At 49.1% G+C, this 19,889-nt stretch overlaps 2 protein-coding genes across 2 annotated transcripts; both read right to left on the bottom strand.

Moving 5' to 3' along the window:
- Positions 1 to 6,977: 6,977 nt before the first annotated feature.
- On the bottom strand, positions 6,978 to 7,935 carry LOC112879652 (ricin B-like lectin R40G3). Its single transcript, XM_025944004.1, has one exon. It carries the CDS (start codon positions 7,833 to 7,835, stop codon positions 7,236 to 7,238), a length of 600 nt encoding a protein of 199 aa, XP_025799789.1. The 5' UTR covers positions 7,836 to 7,935; the 3' UTR covers positions 6,978 to 7,235.
- A 1,599-nt stretch (positions 7,936 to 9,534) lies between these two features.
- On the bottom strand, positions 9,535 to 19,218 carry LOC112881365. The gene is made up of 9 exons (XM_025946023.1): positions 19,052 to 19,218; positions 18,841 to 18,963; positions 18,157 to 18,744; positions 17,630 to 17,752; positions 17,125 to 17,359; positions 12,601 to 12,650; positions 10,842 to 11,240; positions 10,012 to 10,759; positions 9,535 to 9,872 (listed from the first exon to the last, which is right to left on the bottom strand). Coding segments are annotated over exons 1-9 (2,412 nt in total). The 5' UTR covers positions 19,196 to 19,218; the 3' UTR covers positions 9,535 to 9,870.
- Between the last annotated feature and the right edge of the window lie 671 nt (positions 19,219 to 19,889).

Here is a 19,889-nt window from a genome sequence, read left to right as displayed (position 1 = left end):
GCCGAGATGCGAGGCCGTTTTCTGCGACGAGCGAGCAAAAGCGGCGCAGAAGAGTGCTTGGAAGCCAAGGGTGAGGCGAGGACGTCACGCTGCCCGCACTGCACTGCACTGCAACGACGGAACGGAAGGTTCCAATAGAATAGATTAGTATATCATTGCAGGTTCCAATCCCAAAGGAATCAACCGTGGATGACGCCGGCATGCGACTCTCCGGCCCCACTGCAAAGGGCCCAACCTACCCTACATACCTCTTTTTTTCCCCCCTTTTTATAGGAAACGAACCCTAGCTAGCTACCCTTGATCCAGAAAGTCGCAGGGATTACAGCAGGGTGCGCCGCTGCGCACGAGTGGCCGGTTCGTGCATCCGGTCAGCCGGGCAGGTCACGCCTGGCCTGGGTGATCGAGATGTCACGGCCCGCACGAGCGCCGCGAGGAAAAGGACGTGTACTGGTTTCCCTCTGCAGCAGTTCAGGTCTTCGTTTTCCCTCTCTGCTTTTGTTGTCTTTAAGGTTTTTTCTTTTATACAAGAGTAAGGTTCGTTCCCATCACAAGTTGCGAGAGATTCAGCTCTCCCCTTCTGACTTTCGCTCTGCTCCTCTCCACCACCATCTCCTTTGAGCTAGTCAAAGCGATGACTGCAGCGGGGCAATTCAGATTCCTGAATTATTCCTCATCTTGAATTCTTGATGATGAGGGTCAAGGGTTTAGGTGACCTGCAAAAGCAACAACCCGTGCCCCAAGGCTTTTCCCCCCAGCTGACAAAATGACACTGCTAGTGGTATACTCCATGGATGGAGCAAGTCCCGAGGCTCGACTCGAGCACCCAAATCATGCGTGCGTCTCCGATGATCCGCCGGCCGCCTCGTGCTCAGAAGGCTCATCAGCCGCGCCGCGCGCCAATCATACGGCCAACCTTTTGTTACTGTTCACCACCCGTCCTTTGTTAGGTTAGGTGCGGTGAAATTGGACGTGCTAGTACGGGTAAAATTCAACTCCTAACCCATTTGTTAATCGGCCGGCGGTGCGGCCGATCGAGGAGCCGACGACGCCTGTGACCGGCCGGACTACCGTCACAAAATATCTACCTACTATCTGCACATGCATGCAAGGAGCTAGAGAGGGAGAGAGAGAGATGAATAGATGATTAGGGTCAGAAAGGGCACATGGTAGGTAGGTGCCCGGGTAGAAAACAAGCCACTAGGCATCATCAGCCTCGCTATCTATCCATTAACTTAGGCGCGAACGAATCAGCATCGTGCTTGGGCAATGGATAAACTTAACAAAGCGATGGGGAGGGATTGAGTGAGTACATACATAGTGGATGGACGATCTGATCCGGCCTGTTTGTCAGTAGGGAACGCCGCACGCATGGATGATTGATGATGGGATCAAAGAGGCAGGCAGGACGGGATGGTGTTTAGGTCGTCGGGAACTCTTTCGTTCTTTGCTAATAGGCATGATTAGGCTCGATAAGCATGTGTGTCGTCCTGACGTGGGCTGGCTGCCTAATGTAATCGCCAGCTCTCCCTGTTTTTTCAAGGGAAAGGTAGGCATCTTCTCTTCAATCCATCCTGTTGTACCCACTTGTGTACTATTTTTTTATTTCGTTTTGAAAAGATTTGTATACTGCTCCTGTAGCAGCTGATGTTTCTTTCAGCCAGTCGTACGCTGATCGAGTATACAACTCGATCATATGCCAGGATGCGTGGCACGCGCCGGATACTATTTTTTTTCCCTTCTGAACTTGTCACGCTAGCAGTAGTAGTATACTGGAACAATCTTTTTTCCCCCCTTCAACACGCAATTGTATACAAGCTAGCAGCTACTGGGAGATGCTGCGCTGCTCTAGGCATGTCCACGTTCCAGGTCTCGACACGGCGGCATGGTGGTGGTTGTGGCGCTCAATCATCATCAGCTTGCCTCGGACGACGACGGATCAGCAGGCAACGTCGAGCTAGGGCAGAACGCATATATAGGCTACATGCATGACATCGATCCCCTGGCAGAATCTGGAGCAAGCAGTAATGCATTGGCCCAATGGCCGTGCTGGTGTATTCTGATGATCGATCATCGACGAATTGGAACCAATCCGTGGCAATAATGCCATCACAGAGCTTTGTCGTACTGCTAGCTGCATGCGTTGCGTTGCGTTGCGTCTGGGCTTCTTTGGTTCGCACCATCTGCATGCGCCTGTATCTGTATGCGTATCGATCGGCTACTAGCTAGCTCCTCATGATATGATGGTGCACCACGGAACATGCATAGCAGTAGTAATCCTCCTGGATGTAATAAGCAATGGACGGTGGCGGTGGCGAACAAATCTGCAAGTCATCACAGCATGCATGTATATTTTGGCTGATTCAGATACAATGGGCAGCAATTTTCAGAGACAAGGAAGAAACAAACGCATGCACGCGCGCGCATACATTCTTCTTTGCTTGCATGCTTATTATTATCTGATCTGATGGCGTGTTACTAATTGTCAGATCGATCAGAGGGCGTGCGAGGATCTTGCGTTGCAATTCAGCAAAGCATGCATATTATTCAGTCTGTCAGCATGCATCTCCAGATTAATTTCTTACTACGTAATTGATACACTACTGATATATGAACACTCGATCTATCTATTTGTATTAAGATATTTTGATTGATCACAACCTGATCCGGCCGTGCTCTGATGGCATGCATGCACGCACGCATCCAATGGTCTGTTGCCAACACGGTACGTACTTTAAAAATCTGGATGGCATGGCAACGGAGGCCGAGAGGAGATCGAGCACAGTGCGTGGCGTCGGAATCCATCCAACTAGCGTCCGCCGCATGCCAAGATTTCCTTCCGTCCGACACACACACATGTTCCCTTGCCGGCCGGCCGATGAGGAGAGCTAGCCTAGATCAGCTACCGATGGAGCTTGCGACGAGCCTAGCTGTTGGGTGCAGCAGCTAGCAGCACTTGCACGCCAAAACACTGCAAGATGCACGCGCACCAATGGACGTCGTCGTCAGATCATGGCTAGCTTGGCCATCCATCCCATCGTCCCAGCAACATCAGCTAGCTGCTGCTGCTGCTAAATTAAGTCCTGATCCAGATTTGTAAATGTGCAAATTGCACTAGGTTCCTGCGTGCTGCTTCGCCACCACGCTGACGCAACTCGATCGACCATTCGCAACCAGAGAAGCCAGCGCCACCTTGTTGCTGGGCTGCTGGCTAGCTGTCGTTGCTGGCTCGGCGGCCATCGTACGTGGTCGTGTCGTAGGTCGAGCTGTGCCCGATCTGTTGCCTGTTCCTTCTCTGAATTCATGCAACAGCTGTCGCGTTGGCGTCAGTTCAGATTAATCTATCTATGCATCCTAACAGTACAGTAGAGGATAATTCGTGGATGGAGGACAGGAGGACATCAGATCACAATCCCAGCAAGCATAATGACATGTCCAGTGCAAACTGTGCAAGCAACAAGACTTAACACGATTGGTGACAGCAGCGCAGCTCGTGAACGTTCTCGAGCAAGGGAAACTTGCTGGTCTCTCCATAACCAAAGGATCTATCGATGAAGCACAACAAATCAAAATGCTACGTAGACTATAGTTGTAGATGCGGTCGTAGGAATGGATGTCGTCATGCATCAGAGAGCTAACAAGCTAGCTGCTAGGTCTAGGAGTCCAAAGTCTACGGGAATGTCCGCATCAGAGTATCATTGGGCAGCAGGACTCAAAAGATCTTGTGCCTAGAAACATCAAAAGGGATATAACTATGCCAAAGTACTTCTTTTTCCTTAAAGAAATTATTGCAGAAAAGTGCAAGAACATGTGGATTATCTTCCACCACAATCTGCCAGAAAAGAGAGTATAATACTTCAAAGCTACAGTAAGGACATTTTTTTTCTTTTTTGCAAAGCCGGTCCATAGGTTTTTCGCTGTACTTGTGCCATGTGGCAGTGTGCTGTTGGTTTTTGGCACTACCTTTTTCTTCCATCCTGTCCCCACCGTAGGAAGGTCAACGTTTTGTACTGGTAGGTTGGTTGTACAAAGGGGAGACGTAGTTTCTCATAATTCACAACCGTTGCTTGCCCATACATAATCTTAAACAATTTGATGCATGCAACTTACGCCATTACGTGGCAGTTTGGCACTGATACGGCATTTCTCTCCAAGTTGTCATTGTTGCTGCCACGGAATACGGCCTACACAGTACTTGCAGTATGATTTAGTTGAAACAAAAATGTCTTTGTAATGCCATCAAGTTGCAATGCACAGGGGCAGATTGTACCTTTATAATTATTAAATAACTTCACTAAGAATGAATGGATGGCCAAGGTCAATAAACAAGCTGATTAGATTGTGTTCATGAGTTGTGTATAGTTTTCTTTATGATGAAGGAACTAATATTTTCTCCTTGACTTTGGTGGTTTATCGATTCCATTCTCCTTTTTCTGTGTTGTATTTTGGGAATAATGAGCGAGGGTCCCCATTTCCATGCAGGCCAGTGTCGCAGTAGAAGAATAATTTCCTGTGTGCTGTGCTCTGCAGTATGGTTTTGTTATAAAAAAAAAGGATGTGAACGAAGGAATAGAGCTAGCTAACTATTTTGATGTACTGGTAAACAGTAGAGGAGAAAGATGTGTGAAAGGCCAACGTAATTACTGTACAGAAAGAGAAGAAGACAGGCTGACAAGCAATTCGAAAAGGCAAGAAGAAGAAGAAGAAGATGACGGCGACAGGCTATTAGTGATGAGCACTGAGTGGTGAGGCGTAGTCATCAAGCTAGCTAGGTAAATAATGTAGCATGCATTATTTTGGACCTATAGTATGCAGTCAACACAGCATGGCCTGATGGCCGTGTGCTCGTGCGCCCTGGAAAGCGGTTAAGCTAGCAACAGCCCGTAAAACCGTGGATTCGACTCTGACCATCTACTGCACGTACGATCATCCAGAAGGTGTAGGTCTGGTCGTGTGGACGTGTGCTCGTGCGCGCACGTGTAGGTGTGTTGCAGACACAGGTCCAGATCGCTCCGGCCGGGTTTCCAGCCTCTGACCGACCCTGCTGGGATGCATGTCAAGTCAGGGTCAGCATTCAGCAGACAGCTAGACACCAGAATTCTTGGTTGGGATGGAACACGAACACCGTGCCATGCTTTGACTCGTGGACGGTGGTGCAACCGTGGAACGGGAGGCGCCGCACCAAAGTCGCCGGCGTGCTGCCGAGCCAACGCCAACTCGCAACTGCACAGCACCGACATGCGGCCACACCTTCCCTGGCCTGCCCAATGAGATGGGCCGAGCCAAACCCTTATGGGCGGCCTTGTTCGTTTAGGGCCTGCCATATGCACCCCCATGTGGTTGGGTGGGCTGCCATGCATCTTAACTAAATGTCGGCCCATTAACGTGCATGGGCCGGAATTCACTCATGCTCATCCGCTGTTGTTGCAACTTACAAAGCCTAGAATCACCATGCATGCTGTATGCACATCTGCTAGCTAGTTCATGGCGCATGCGAGAGTGCACGGAGCATAACGTGAAGTGGCACTAGCAAGCAGGGCTGGTTGCTTAACCAGTACGCTTTACGACAGGAAGGGAAACTTGTTGGTCTATCTATAAACGGAGGAGGAGGATGAACAACAAAACAAAACAAAAAAAACTAGCGCGCATATATATAGGCTAATCAAAGAAAGAAAAAAAAATGCAGAAGTCTAAAGTCTTCCCACCACAACATGCCAGAAACAAATAAAAGAGGAGTTCAATATGCGCACTTCAAAATCATACAGTACATTTTGCATTCTGGCCGGGTCGCTGATACTCTGACGCTTAGCTTCTCCATAGCTAGTTTTTTTGCTGTGCACGTGGCAATGTTCTGTTTGGTTTCTGGCACTCGCTCCCTTTTTCTTCCTGTCCCCACCGCAAGGTCAACATTTTATTCCGATAGGTTGGCTGCCTTGATTAATATTATATAGTACTGCACGCTTAATATAAATTTCTCATAAGTCTTAGTCCACAAATCGTTGCCCATCATAGTCGATCTATGTAGCTTGCCTCGTACCGTGGCACTCATCTGACATTGCTTTCATTCCCGAATGTCATTGTCATTATTGCCACGGATCGAATACGCCCGACCCCAGTAGTAATGCCATCGGCTTTCATACAGGCTAATACAGACCAAGACCAACAGATCTAGGCGACACCCTACCTACAAACATACCATCTCGAAGGTATCTCTCGGTGAACGTGGTGGTAAAATACCAACAGGTCCACCCAGGCCACGAGCTAAGTCATTAAACAAGTTGGTCACCGATGGTACAGTATACAGTACACAGCTGACGTCACCTTGATGATTGGATTATTCAGGGTCGTCGTATATTTTTAGTTTTGCCCTGATCGACTTTGGGGTACTATACCGAGCTGAGTAGTGCACTTAATTATCTAGTTGTTCTTTCCGGCATAACATATATATACCTGTAATTTATTTATATATGTACTAGTGGTGGGCTATCTAGTAGTTGGTGGCCGGCCTATGGACCAGATTCCTAACATTTCGGCCCAAAGTGCAGCATTTGGCAAGTAGCGGAGGAGCATCTTGATTGTTTACCACGCACATTTAATCTCTCTAGTATAGAAAAAACATTTATGAAAAATAAAATAGGTGTGAAAGGCCAAATCTTGAACGCAAGGAAGGACATGCTATGAATGCAAATGAACATAGAGGTGGGGACGCCCCGTAAAACTGTGGACCTATCATCTGGGTTTGGACGGCCAGGGAGGTTTGGTTGCTCCGCGTTTTGGGCCTCGGGCCCAACTAGCTCGCCGGGGTGCGCGGCCGACGCCAACCTGCATGGTTCCTTGCAGCCCGTTCCGGCTCAGCCCAAAGAAAAACAAGACGAAACAAACGGGCCGGGCCGTTCCGTTCATTTGGGTGGGCCGCAGTTTGAACAAAACCCCACCCTATCCGAATGAATCGCGAATATATACGTATTTCACGGCCAAAATACACCAAATATTAGATAATTTATTGTACGTAGTAGGATTGCAACTGATTACTATACATATAGCTGCAACGTGTACATGACAGTAAGTAGTAAGCTCCTGCCTCCTGCTTTCTCTATCTAAGCATGCTTAGCTAGACAAAAGCAAGGCAGCAGCAGGACAAGAAGGCTCAATTATTCATTTTAAGATCCAGCAGTACGTAGCTACTGTAGTACGGGACGATGATGCTGAGTTGCTGATGATGATCTGAGTCTTCTCGATCAGTAGTATGGCTGGATCTTCCATCGCTGGTTGTCTCCCTCGCACCACTTCCAGAGCACGATCTCGGTTCCGTCGCGGACGCCGCCGTGCCACTTGTCGCCGTGGAGGGCGTCGAAGTTGAGGTAGATGTTGTTGACCATGCGGACGCAGCGGAAGCCGTTGCCGACGTCGCGGCTCTCCGTCCAGAGCACCGACTCGTCCAGGAAGTCGGGGTTGTAGGGCACCAGGCGCACCGGGTGGGACTGCCCCAGGGAGTGCTTGATGGCCTCCCCGGTGGCCTTGTTCACCAGCGCGAACGCCGGGTACCCCTCCTCGTCCTTGATGCTCGTGCTCCACCGCATGTCCTTGATCCAGTGCTGGTACTCGTCCTTGGGGTTCGCCGGCGCCAGCACCACCCTGCCGTTGCGGATCGTCATGGCGTAGTTGGGGTTGGCGCGGCAGTACACCTTCACCGTCGGCTGCGGCGGAAGCGGACGGCCGCACCCGTGGCCCTCGATGTTCACCTGCGACATGCCGTACGGAACCGGCGGCGCGTACCCGGGCGTAGCCAGGCCGCCGTATCCGTACCCCCCGTAGCGCTCACGCCCGTACACGTCCATGCTGCTAGCTAGTATGCTAAGTACCTGGTGGTAGCAGGTTGTGGTGGTTCTTCCTTAATTCCTCTGAGCTCTGATTCTGACGCGGCAATGCAGCATGGCGGCGGGGGCACACGGGGGATTTATAGGGGGGCGGCGCGGTGGTAGCAGCCAGGTGATCGGTGGTGATCTGCATCTATGGATGGGAGCTAGGGCGCGTGCATGGGCAGCAAGGATGGATGGATGCGCCACTAGCTAGCCGATCGAGGGGTACCCAGCGGCTTTGCGTGATTCCATTTTCTAGACGTTTTGGGAAGAATAACATCTATCGTTGCGCTAGCTGGTGGCCATTATTGCCGGCCAAGATAGAAGAAAAGTTATGGCGTCCACGAGGAGGCAGGCAGCCGGAGAATCTTGCACCGCTGAATGCCGAATGCTTTGTGGTCAAGCAGAAGATGAAAACGTGATGCAGAAAAACGAACGGACAGCGAATTAATTAAGCAGCGAATTCGAATATGGATTTGCGAGCGTCCTTTTCCGTTGATGATGAACACGAATCGTTATCGACTTTAATTTGTTCTGGCTTCCGGACCTTCTCGATGCTGCAAATGTTGCTACCATGGTTTGCTGTCATCTGCACTCTGCGTACATTTGCACTAGTTTTGCATCAGGAATGTGAAGTGAACAAGGTGTCGAAATGGACCAGGCCAAGGTCGCGTCAGAAGGCCCAACCAAGTCCCCAGTTCTCTTTCTTCTCTCTCGCATTGCATGAAATACTGGCCCAGCATGATGAGGGCCTCCTAGCTCTCCCTCTCCTCTGGAAACAAGAAAGCCCGTTCAATTAAAATGCTTGACCTGAAAACGCATGGATTTTTCTTCCTTTTTTTTAAAAAAAAACATAGTATGGACGAGATGCTCATACACATGCAACGCACGGGCTGGGCATAATATATATTTTCCCCAATTATTGGAATGTACGAATTTTAATTTCGTCCTAATTTGCTTGTACATATTCATGAAAAGTTCATTTAAAAATTGAGTTAGTATTTTCGATGAAATTTCAGATATCTCAAACGACATAGCGGGAGTGATATTTGTGAAGAACAGGCTACTGAGCAGCAACAAAGCTATGTATCATTGAATTGATAGAGTAGGCAAACTAGGACTAAGGGCATGAGCGAGAACTGCGCAACACTGTTTTTTTTCACTATGTACAGGCAGATGAATGGGCTGTGGTTTGCAGATGGAGCTGTGGAGAGCAAAAAATTCGAGTGTCACAGACTCGCAGTCTCGCCGTTGACGCCTGTTTGGTAGAGCTCTCAGAGCAGCTTCTAGACTGAATCCAGAACAACCTCTGCTAAACAGTTTCTCTAAGAGAAATAATTTTACGATGATTCCGTGAACTGATTCTCTGAAATTGAACTAAAAAGCTGGAGCAGAAAAAACCCCTTATTCGATTCGATTCCCGATAACTCGGTTTGATTGGGCCTGATTTAGCCCAGCTCTATAACCAGCCAGCTTCTCCCTCTACTTGGTGATTCCAACACGAAGGCTCAACTTTCAGCTCAAAAGAACACCAAGGCCCAGTTTGAGTCGTAGTTTGTCACTTTGTTGTGTTCCTTTTGTTGTTTTTTGGGTCTCGCCGGCTCGCTGGATGGCTCACACGATTCCCCCTCGAGTGATTTGACGAGCACAAACGTTGGTACAGCAGAATTCAGATGCATGTAAGCAAAGCGAGATCATCCATTCAGTAGAAGAAAGTAGATGAACAGATGACAAATGAGACGACGATACATAGTTCGGAGTGCAGGCGCCGGAAATCGAAAGAAGGGTAGCCACAAGGATTACTACATCACAATGCCCTGCCTACTACTCCTCACATGGTAAGACCAGGCTCACAAAAGGGACAGGCCACTAGCTAGTCACACCGTGACTGACGGTCTGACGCAAATACCACTCTGAAACATGGCACACGGTTTTATTGCAGAAATCTCTTCTGTTCTTATTAGGCAGGTAAGGTAGCAGCTCCTTTCAATCCAGAAAGTTCCTCCGTCACCATCTCTGCAAACGCAAGCAACGATTGGAAAACATCAGATTTCAAAGGATGTAAGGCAGGCCATCAATGGCATGGTTGTACAGTTCGGCGAAGACCATGGCCATTGATCAGGCATATGCAGGGCAAAGGGGGGACACTACTTACACCAGGGGAGGATCTTCCAGCGCTGGTTGTCGCCCTCGCACCACTTCCAGAGCACGATCTCGGTGCCGTCGTGGACGCCGCCGTGTGCCTTGTCGCCGTGGAACGCGTCGAAGTTGAGGTAGATGTTGTTCACCATGCGCACGCAGCGGAAGCCGTTGCCGACGTCGCGGCTCTCCGTCCACAGCACGGACTCGTCCTGGTAGTCCGGGTTGTAGGGCACCAGCTTCACCGGGTGGCCCTGGCCGGCGGAGTGCTTGATGGCCTCGCCGGTGACCTTGTTGACGAGCGCGAAGGCCGGGTACCCCTCCTCGTCCCTCACCCGGTTGCCGTGCCTCATGTCCTTGATCCAGTGCTGGTACTCGTCATGGGGGTTGCTGGGCGCCAGGCACGCGGTGCCGTTGCGCGCCGTCAGGCTGTAGTCGGCCTCGCCGGCCTTGCAGAAGACGCGCACGGTGTGCACGGGGACGCCGCCCAAGGACGCGTTGCCGGGCCCCGCCGCGGGGGAGTCCGCCTCGGGGCCCCAGGGCAGGATCTTCCAGCTCTGGTTCTCGCCCTTGCAAAACTCCCAGAGCACGACGGTGGTGCCGTCGTGCACGCCGCCGTGGTCCTTGTCGCCGTGGAAGGCGTCGAAGCCGAGGCGGGTGTTGTTCACCATGCGGATGCAGCGGAAGCCCTTGCCGACGTCCTTGCTCTCCGTCCACAGCACCGACGCCTCCTCCTCCTCAGGGTTGAACGGCGCCAGCTTCACCTGCAGGCATGCATCAGATCGAATCGACGATCTCCTCTGCTGCTGGCAATCTATCAAAACCTGACAAAGTACAGAACAATACCGGGTGGGACTGGCCGAGCGAGTGCTTGATGGCGAGTCCGGTGGCCTTGTTGACGAGCGCGAAGGCCGGCATGCCCTCCTGGTCCTTGACCCTGGTGCTGAAGCGCATGTCCTTGTACCAGTGCTGGTGGACGTCCTTGGGGTTGGCCGGGGCGAGCACGACGGCGCCGTCGCGGACGGCGAGGCAGTAGTTCTCATTGGCGCGGCAGAAGATCTTGAACACCTGGTTGGGGCCCGACGCCGGGGGAGCCGGCTGGTTGTGGTGGTGGTGCCCGAACCACGACATGTTCGATCTCTTCGTGCCCGCAGGGGGGGGGGGGGGGGACTGGAGAGAGAGTGCGCTGTGCGATGTGCTGCTGTGATGAGCTCGAGAGGTGATGGTTGGGTGCGAGGAGAGGCGCTGCCCCGCGGCCGCGTTTTATAGCGCCGGCGAGCGAGCGGCACGGCTGGCTCCCACACACCAACGCCAACAGCTGCCTGGATGACCAGGAAATGACTCATCCCTGGCCGGTAGTAAAACGCTGTAGCTGTAATTGGCAGCTAGTAGCAATCGCTGGCGACTGGGGCCAAATAAGGTCTGTTTGGATGACAAGTGCTAACGTTTGGAAGTTCGGTAATGTCACACCACCGTATGTTTCGATGCCAATTAAAAGGATTCTACGCGTTAGATTCCTTACTATCAGTGTATTTATCCTGGTTTGGTGAGAAATATTTGGCAGGTTTTGCATTATAGCCGTTTGATATCTGGGAATCAGTGTAAGGATTACTGGAGCACAGCTCATGATTGTGTCATTAATCCAGGTAGTACTCAACAAATTTTGTTTTGCTTTGCTTGCATTAGCTGTATGCAAAGGATGAGTGAATCGCACAGTTCAAGGTAGTGCCAGCCAGTAGTACTCTGCACTTTTGCTACATTTGCGCAATAGCTGTATGCGAATGGAGTGTCATGCCTCTATTGTGACAGGTTGATGACACGGTCAGCACACCCTCCGTTCTAGTCTGGTTACTAGTAGTATCTTCTAGAAGAATGGCCTCCTTGCAGGCTAAGCATTTCTGTAAGGAGTGGGTTCTATTTTGGAGTTCTTTTTTTTTTGTTAGCCAGCTTTGCACCGAAGATTCTGAAGTTTCGTGCTCCATTGGTTTCATACAATTTCAAAGAACCGGCGACAAATTTCTTTACGAAATATGCGTCTTTTCAATATAAGGAAATGGTATGCTCGTGTTTTTAAAATCCTTGGATTAGCAATAGAAAATGCTGTGCAGAGATGTTCTTTGTTTCACCCACCAGTGGGCAGTGGCCGCGGATGGAAGCGTGAACCCAACGCTGTATGATTCCCGCAAAGAACAACGATTCCTGCCGGCCCCCGCAAGTTGGGCTGTGGTGTTTTGTGATCTTTCTGTTACACTAGCAACTGACTACTTTACTTTGATCATGGATGACACTTGTTTGTGCCCCTTTTTATCTCTACCGTATGTATGTCCACATCGATCTATGCGCAAGGCTTAACGTAGATAACGATATCGGAACGCTGTAGTTTGCCATGTTGAAAAGGACAGTGGAAGGCATGGCAGGAAACCAGCAGGTGAAGTTGCATCGAATTCACACCTGGTCACTGAATTTCTCGTGCAGAAGTTTCAGAAATGGCATTTCCCCCAAAAAGAAGGCGGCATTCCTTTCATCATTGGAAAACAGTGGTTCGATTCCGATGAGCACATCTCCCTCTCTCTCTTTCTCTCTCAATCCACGAAATGGTCCTTACCTGATAAGAATCTTCCCGCCGGTCAGCTGCATGAGGGGTTGGGTCACCATCTGCGAAATGGTTCAGAATGATAAAAGAAGATTAGAATTTAAAGTTTGCGCCCATTGAGACCCGCGTTGTAAAGTTTGCTACTCTATTTTTCTTCTTAATATAATGATACGCAGGAGAGCTGTGTATTCTCAAAATGAAAGATAAAAAAAATTAAATATATACTTGCCATCGTTTTGCTTGCACAGAGAAGTGAGCATTGTACTAGCTTTGCTTTGTGCCAACTCTGAACCGTTTGGAGTGATGTTTGAACCGTGCCCATCTGAACTCTCAACCACCGCGTCCAACAAAAGCAGGTGAAGCATTCACAACATCTGCCATCTGGATGGAGTGCTGTGCGGAGCAACGGCTGGTCCGCCGGCCGCGTGAAACCTGGCTCTGGCTGGGTGCGGCGTCAGCAGAGCTCAGTAACATTGGTTGTTGGTGCAAGCAGTTTCCTCCGGATGCCATTACTGTTACCAGTGGGAGCTGGTGAAATTTGTCCTGTAACCAGTAAATGGGGTCTGAATGACGACCTAAGCCAGTTTGTCACTGAACTCGCTGCTCGTGCTATGTGTCGTCCTGTGAACCTTGTCCTGGTGTGATTAGGTGAAGGTTTTGGTTACCAAATACCAATTCCATATATATTTGATATTTCCATGGTCACCAACAAACAATTTTTCTTGAAGAACTTGCTTGCTCTAGCCTGCTGAATGCAAAGCCTGGCAGGGGTTATCTGGACGCTGGTATGCAGGTCTGGTAGGTTTGCTGTTTGCTTCGCTAGACAATGCATGCTGGCCTGCCAGATGCGTTCTCCGTGTCCAAAACTCGAAATCTCGAGCTAAAACGTGTCCATCTCCAAGCAGAAAAAGGTGTCAATGCGGATCACCAACTCGTTTTATCTTTAGCAAGGAGGTAACTACTCTTCAATCCTGATGTCATCATAGTGGTGCATCAATTATTTCAATATCCAGTGCTGTGGTAACAAATGACTTATAACGAGGATGACAGCATTACTTAGCGATAGTGATTTCCATGTAAATAAATAAGAACAGGAAAAATGCTTCAGATTTACTGAATTTAGATTTTTTTTCCTTTTGCGAAGATACTGAATTCACATTCAGACGTCTGAATTACCGGTGCCTAAAAAGTTTCAGAAACAGCGGTGCATTTCCCACGTGGAAAATGAAAATGGATTCAAAAGCTGAATGATTTTTCTCCTCCAAGGCTCCAACAGGCAACAGGTCACAGGTTGGATTCCGATCAGCACATCCTTCCGGGCACTTGAGCCCGCCAGACTGCAACTGCAACCAAGTTTTAAAAGTGAAAAAGGCCCACCAACTCTGTATGGTTCAGAACGTTGCCTTGGCTCTGGGCAGATCAGACATGAACTCTAGAACCTGTACAAACTACTGTAGCTACAGACTATCCAACAGAAACGAGTGAATTGAACTCTGGGCGCGTCGCCAGCAGAGGAAAGCAACGTCTGGTGCAAGCGGTTTCTTGTTTCCTCGAGGCAGTTATTAAGCATGAAACGCATACACATCGAATCCGATTTAGATAGCATCTTTTACCGTATTTTAACTCCAATACGGATACGAATTCGGATATTTAACTCTAATACGGATACGAATTCGGATATTCTCGAATACGAATGCAAAACGGATGGCTCGGATTCGGATTCAAATTCGGATATTTACTCAATATATAGGATAATATTTAGCTATTTTTTATTGATAGTTTTAGAATATAAAATTATTATATATATACAAACTAAAGTATGACAATATAAATGCTATGTCAAAAATAGCTTATTTACCAACAAATATTTTAATAAATAAATATATAAAAAATAAAATTAGAAATAAAATATATTTTCAATAAATATATAAAGTTTTTATATTAATATATAATAAATATATAAAAGTAATTTCACTCATAAATAAATAATAATAATAATATTTATGAGTAAACTTAATTTTTTATAACTTTATTATAAAAATTAATAACATTGGTTATGGAAAATAAATATAACTTTTAAAATAGTTTTACTAAAAATGGATTGGATAGTAACGTGATATTGTCGAATACGGATGTGAAATCAGATAGAGAAAAATAATGAAAATCGGATTCGGACGTACCCTTTGCTACCACACTAAGGGCCTGTTTGGTAGAGCTCCAACTGATCCTAATTCTCTATGGGAGCTGATTCTATGATAGAAATAATATCTGGCTGAAGGTGATTTTTTTATTCTCTAGTATAAACTCTTAAAATTAAGATGGGAATCACTTCACAGAATCAGGAGAAGATACTTTTTCAGCTCCCAGCCGCTTAGTTCATTCAAAAAATCACTCCACAGTATCAGCATATAATCACTTCTCTCTGAAAAATTATTTTGCAGAGCTCCTACTGAATTTAGCAGAAAATCAGCTCTGAGAGCTTTGTCAAACGCACCCTAAATTTGAATATTCGAATATGGATACGGATATTCATGTTAATGTTTAAGCGGATATAGATATCGGATATTTTGAATATCCGTATTTACATTTTCATCCCTAGCTGTTACTACTGCCTGTATCTGTCTTGTGGCTAGATCTAACTCACATCACATCCTCCACTAAAGACGTCGTAGGCTATTGACATCTAGCCTCAGTTTTAAACGAGTCTCGCTGTTGGTGACTGACCTACTGCGAACATTGCGAAAAGGCACCGCGTTGTTGTGCTTGTGCAAGTGCAACGGTGAGCTTGGTTGCTCTGGCTGGCGTGATTAGGCGAAGGTAGTCTTGGAGCAATTCAATGGCACCAACTAATTTGACTTTGGGAGAAAGGCGTGCTCTCGTCCGCTTCTTGGACGCGGATCATTAGGTAGGCATGCAGGTTCCTGTTGAGATCTTCCGATCTAAGCGGGTGCTTGATCTAGAGATTAATTTTTACTTCGGATCACATTAGATATTTAATGCTAATTAGAAGGATTAAATATGAGCTAACTGTAAAACTAAGTGTATAAATAAATAAGGGCTAATTCATGATGCAAATCTATTAAGCCTAATTGATCCATCATTAGCCTACATTTAGTGTAGCACAACATTATCAAATCATAGACTAATTAGGTTTAATGGATTCGTCTCGCGAATTAGCCTCCATTTATGTAATGGATTTTATAATTAATCTATATTTAATGCTTATAATTGGTGTCCAAACATTCGATGCGATGGCACGAAGTTTAGTCTCGAGGAAAAAAACCCTTAAATAAAGCGCGTCCTCCAACTCCATCTCCCTGTGACAAACAACACGATAAAGTATCGGTGTATATACGTCGATCACCAACTAACTCATGATACCTCGTCTCGTCTTACATAGGATTTATCAATTCTTGGTGTCATCACAATGGCGTATCAATAAGTAGACTAGTAGTATTTCATTAACAAGCAGCTTAATTGGCACACCCGTCGTCAAACTTTTAGGCCGTCATCCTCGCTCGCATGGGCCATTTTTGCCGTCGTATTTTATTTTTTATTTTCTAACTGGACCAAGACCGATGGAATTTGGCCTACATGGATAGCTCCAAGAAGGTAAATGGTACGATGCTTTCTTTAACATCTCCGGGATCTCGTCGTGCGTGCTTTATTTTATCAACCACCTGCAGGTTTGCTTATCTGTCAGAGAAATTTTATTTTTAGTTGCAGAGCATTAGTACTACCTTGGGAGCACTGCATCTGCATTGTTAATACCACATCAGCCAAGACAGACTTGATATGCTTCGACGTTAAGGATTGGACTGAAATACACTACAATACAGCGACATGGTACGTGCTGGGCGGCATGGAAAATGACAAGGTGAAGTCCCTTTCGTCCTAAACCATCAACAGCATCAGAATCAACGCTTGGAAACTCTGCGCATTAATGCACATTATCTAGTACAGTAGGACTAGTCGCAGTATTAGGTGACAGGGCAGAAAAAACAAAGAGGGAGCCCAAGATCAAACGTCAAATCAAATGCAGTACGGTAGTAGATTGCTCATCAGGAAACAAATAAAGACGCAGACAACTCGACTACCATCTCACGTCTCACACCACAAACGAGATAGAGGCGACATGAATCGGCCGGCAAGGTCTCAAACTCTTCATCAACAACCTCCCAAATATAATGGAGTCTATCAGAAGATCAAACATAAGGCGCAGCAGCAAGACAGACAGCAACGAAGGACGGAGCGACACGACTGACTGACATGCTCGTCGCTGCTGGGGAACTGTTTGTTATTCAGAACCGACAGATGCGAAAAAAGAGAAGATCAACATGAAGAAGCGGGCGGATGACACAAGAGCAGCAGAGCAAGCAGGTTCCTCCGGTCGATCCTCTCAACGTCTCACTTTTGGCTTCATCTCTGCATATATAAACAAATTGATGAGAGGTAGCTAGCCAGGTCATTGCAATTACGCACTGGCCGGTCAATTATATTGAAGCTTCATTCCAATGGACTTCATTAAATACTTACACCATGGCACGATCTTCCAGCGCTGGTTGTCTCCCTTGGCCCACTCCCAGAGCACGACGGTGGTGCCGTCGCGGACGCCGCCGTGGGCCTTGTCGCCATGGAAGGCGTCCAAGTTGAGGTAGATGTTGTTCACCATGCGGATGCAGCGGAAGCCATTGCCCACGTCGCGGCTCTCCGTCCACAGCACCGACGCGTCCTCCTCCTCAGGGTTGTAGTTGTAGGGCACCAGCTTCACCTGTCCAGATAGTTCGTCGTCAGACCATGCATCGTCAAGATCGGATGGAGCGAGCACGCGTGCAGTTGGAGATGGAATAAATTAAAAGTTAGTTCAACATCAACACCGTGTGACGCCGATCAGGAAATCGTGTAAAGGTAGACAGGTACGTGCCAACCACTACACTGACTGACTAGCCAATGACTTAACATGAATGAAACAGACAAGGATGCCTTGCTTGTTTGGTCCAACTGATGGAGCAAGATCGATTACAGCAATCCGCATACGTACCGGGTGGCTCTGCCCCAGGGAGTGCTTGATGGCTTCGCCGGTCACCTTGTTCACCAGCGCGAAGGCCGGGTAGCCTTCCTCGTCCTTGATGCTAGCGCTGTGCCTCATGTCCTTCACCCAGTACTTTAATTTTGCGGGCCGAGGGTACATAACATACGGTACAACACAATTATATTACACACGCTAATCTTCATATCATCATCATGTATAGACGTACTCTCTCCGTCCTATAAAAGTGCAATTCTGTGTTTGAAAAAAACTCCACGAAGAGTGTTATTCTAAAGGTTGGATCTCAACTAGTTGCCTAATTAGGTGGTCATATTTAATTTCCATGCCAAAACTAAACCGCATGTGGCAAACAAACGAGGGCATAGAAATCTTTTCATGCCACCACTAATCTATCTGGAAAAAAAACTAAAATTGCACTCTTCGTAGAACGGAGAGAGCATGTACCATTGTTGATCACATCAGATGATGGCAAATTAAACCAAATCACGCCCTACCTACCTACATACATACATACATACCTGGAAGTCATCCCTTGGGTTGGTTGGCGCAAGGCACACGGTCCCGTTCCTCACCGTCAGGCTGTACCCCTCGTCGGCCTTGCAGTAGACGCGCACCGTGGCCTCTGACGCCAGCGCACGGGGCAGGTTGCTGTACCCCGGGGCGTTGCTCGGCGGCGGGGGGCGGTAGCCGCCGTAGCCAGGCTCCTGGTGGTGGTGCGGCGGAGGCGGCGCGTAGCCCCCAGGGCCGCCCGGCGGGGGACGGTACCCGTACCCGTAGCCGGGCTCCTGGTGGGCGGGCGGCGGCGGGTATGCCCCCGGCTGGCTGCCTCCCGGGTAGCCGTACGCCGGTTGCTGCGGCGGCGCGTAGGCCTCGTCGCCCCAGGGCAGGATCTTCCAGCTCTGGTTGTGGCCCTTGCACCACTCCCAGAGCACGACGGTGGTGCCGTCGCGGACGCCGCCGTGGTCCTTGTCGCCGTGGAAGGCGTCGAAGTTGAGGTAGATGTTGTTGACCATGCGGATGCAGCGGAAGCCCTTGCCGACGTCCTTGCTCTCCGTCCACAGCACGGACTCGTCCTGGTAGTCCGGGTTGTAGGGCACCAGCTTCACCTGCGACGACGACGCGCATGATGAGCAAAATGAAATCACGCGAGTGGATCGTCAATCGAGGTAGAAAGACGAACGAAGGGACGACAACGCACGTACGGGATGCGACTGGCCGAGCGAGTGCTTGATGGCGAGGCCGGTGGCCTTGTTGACGAGCGCGAACGCCGGGTGGCCCTCCTCGTCCTTCACCTTGGTGCTGTGCCTCATGTCCTTGTACCAGTGCTGCACGTGCGGCAAACTCAGATCATGAACACGCGAACCCAGATCGATGATCGATCGATCAGACGGACAGAAGCAAGGAAGCAATTGCCTGGAACTCGTCGCGGGGGTTGGTGGGCGCGAGCACGACGGCGTCGCGGCGCACGGTGACGCAGTAGCCCTCGTCGGCGCGGCAGAAGATCTTGAACAGCGTCTGGTCGTGCGGCGGAGGCTGGTGGCCGCCGTGGGCGAACATGATGGATGCTTCCAGAAGCTGAAGCTTCGATCGGAGAGGAGGTGGGGATGGACTGGCCACGCACACTGGCTCGGGTTTTATAACGCGAGGAAGCCAATGGGAGGTCACCACGCGCCGGCACTGTCAGCCTCCTCTATCAGCCGCAGATGGCCTCTATCTCTATGACCGTGCAGTGTGTGTGTGTGTGTGTGTATTGTATCAGCAGCAGACCACCGCCGTGCAACGGCTAGACGACGGGTGCTCGATCTGGCACGAGAATTCTAGCTCTCTCGATGCTTTTGTGGCCTGGTCACCCTGGTGACCGAGACAAGGCCGGGTTTGGCCGCGCGCGGTGGGCGGCCTGCGTTACGACCGACGAGCGCCGGAGCCGCCCCGGCGGCGCGCGGGTTCTTATTCTTAAACGCCCGTCGCCGGCGACCGCACCGAACGGGACCGTGTCATTGATGCCCTTGGTACCATCGCCTCCGCGGGCGTGGTCCACCTGTCGATGTACGTAGAGGTAGAGCTTGGTCTTTTGTTTGGTGGGAAAGTGCCGCAGCTGCTGCCGTCACCGCGCCCGGTGAGTAGACCACAGTTTTTCTTCGATGCTAAGGCATTCCGGTCTTGGCCAAGCAAGCGGGAAGGATTTCGGATTCCTTTTTAATGGGATATACAAGGACTAATTAACAGCATTTACTGTTGTTCTTGCATTAAA

Source organism: Panicum hallii, chromosome 2, assembly GCF_002211085.1.
Source record: "Panicum hallii strain FIL2 chromosome 2, PHallii_v3.1, whole genome shotgun sequence".
NCBI lineage: Eukaryota > Viridiplantae > Streptophyta > Magnoliopsida > Poales > Poaceae > Panicum > Panicum hallii.
Note: the sequence above shows the minus strand (reverse complement) of the source record. Positions and strands in the feature narration are given on the sequence as shown.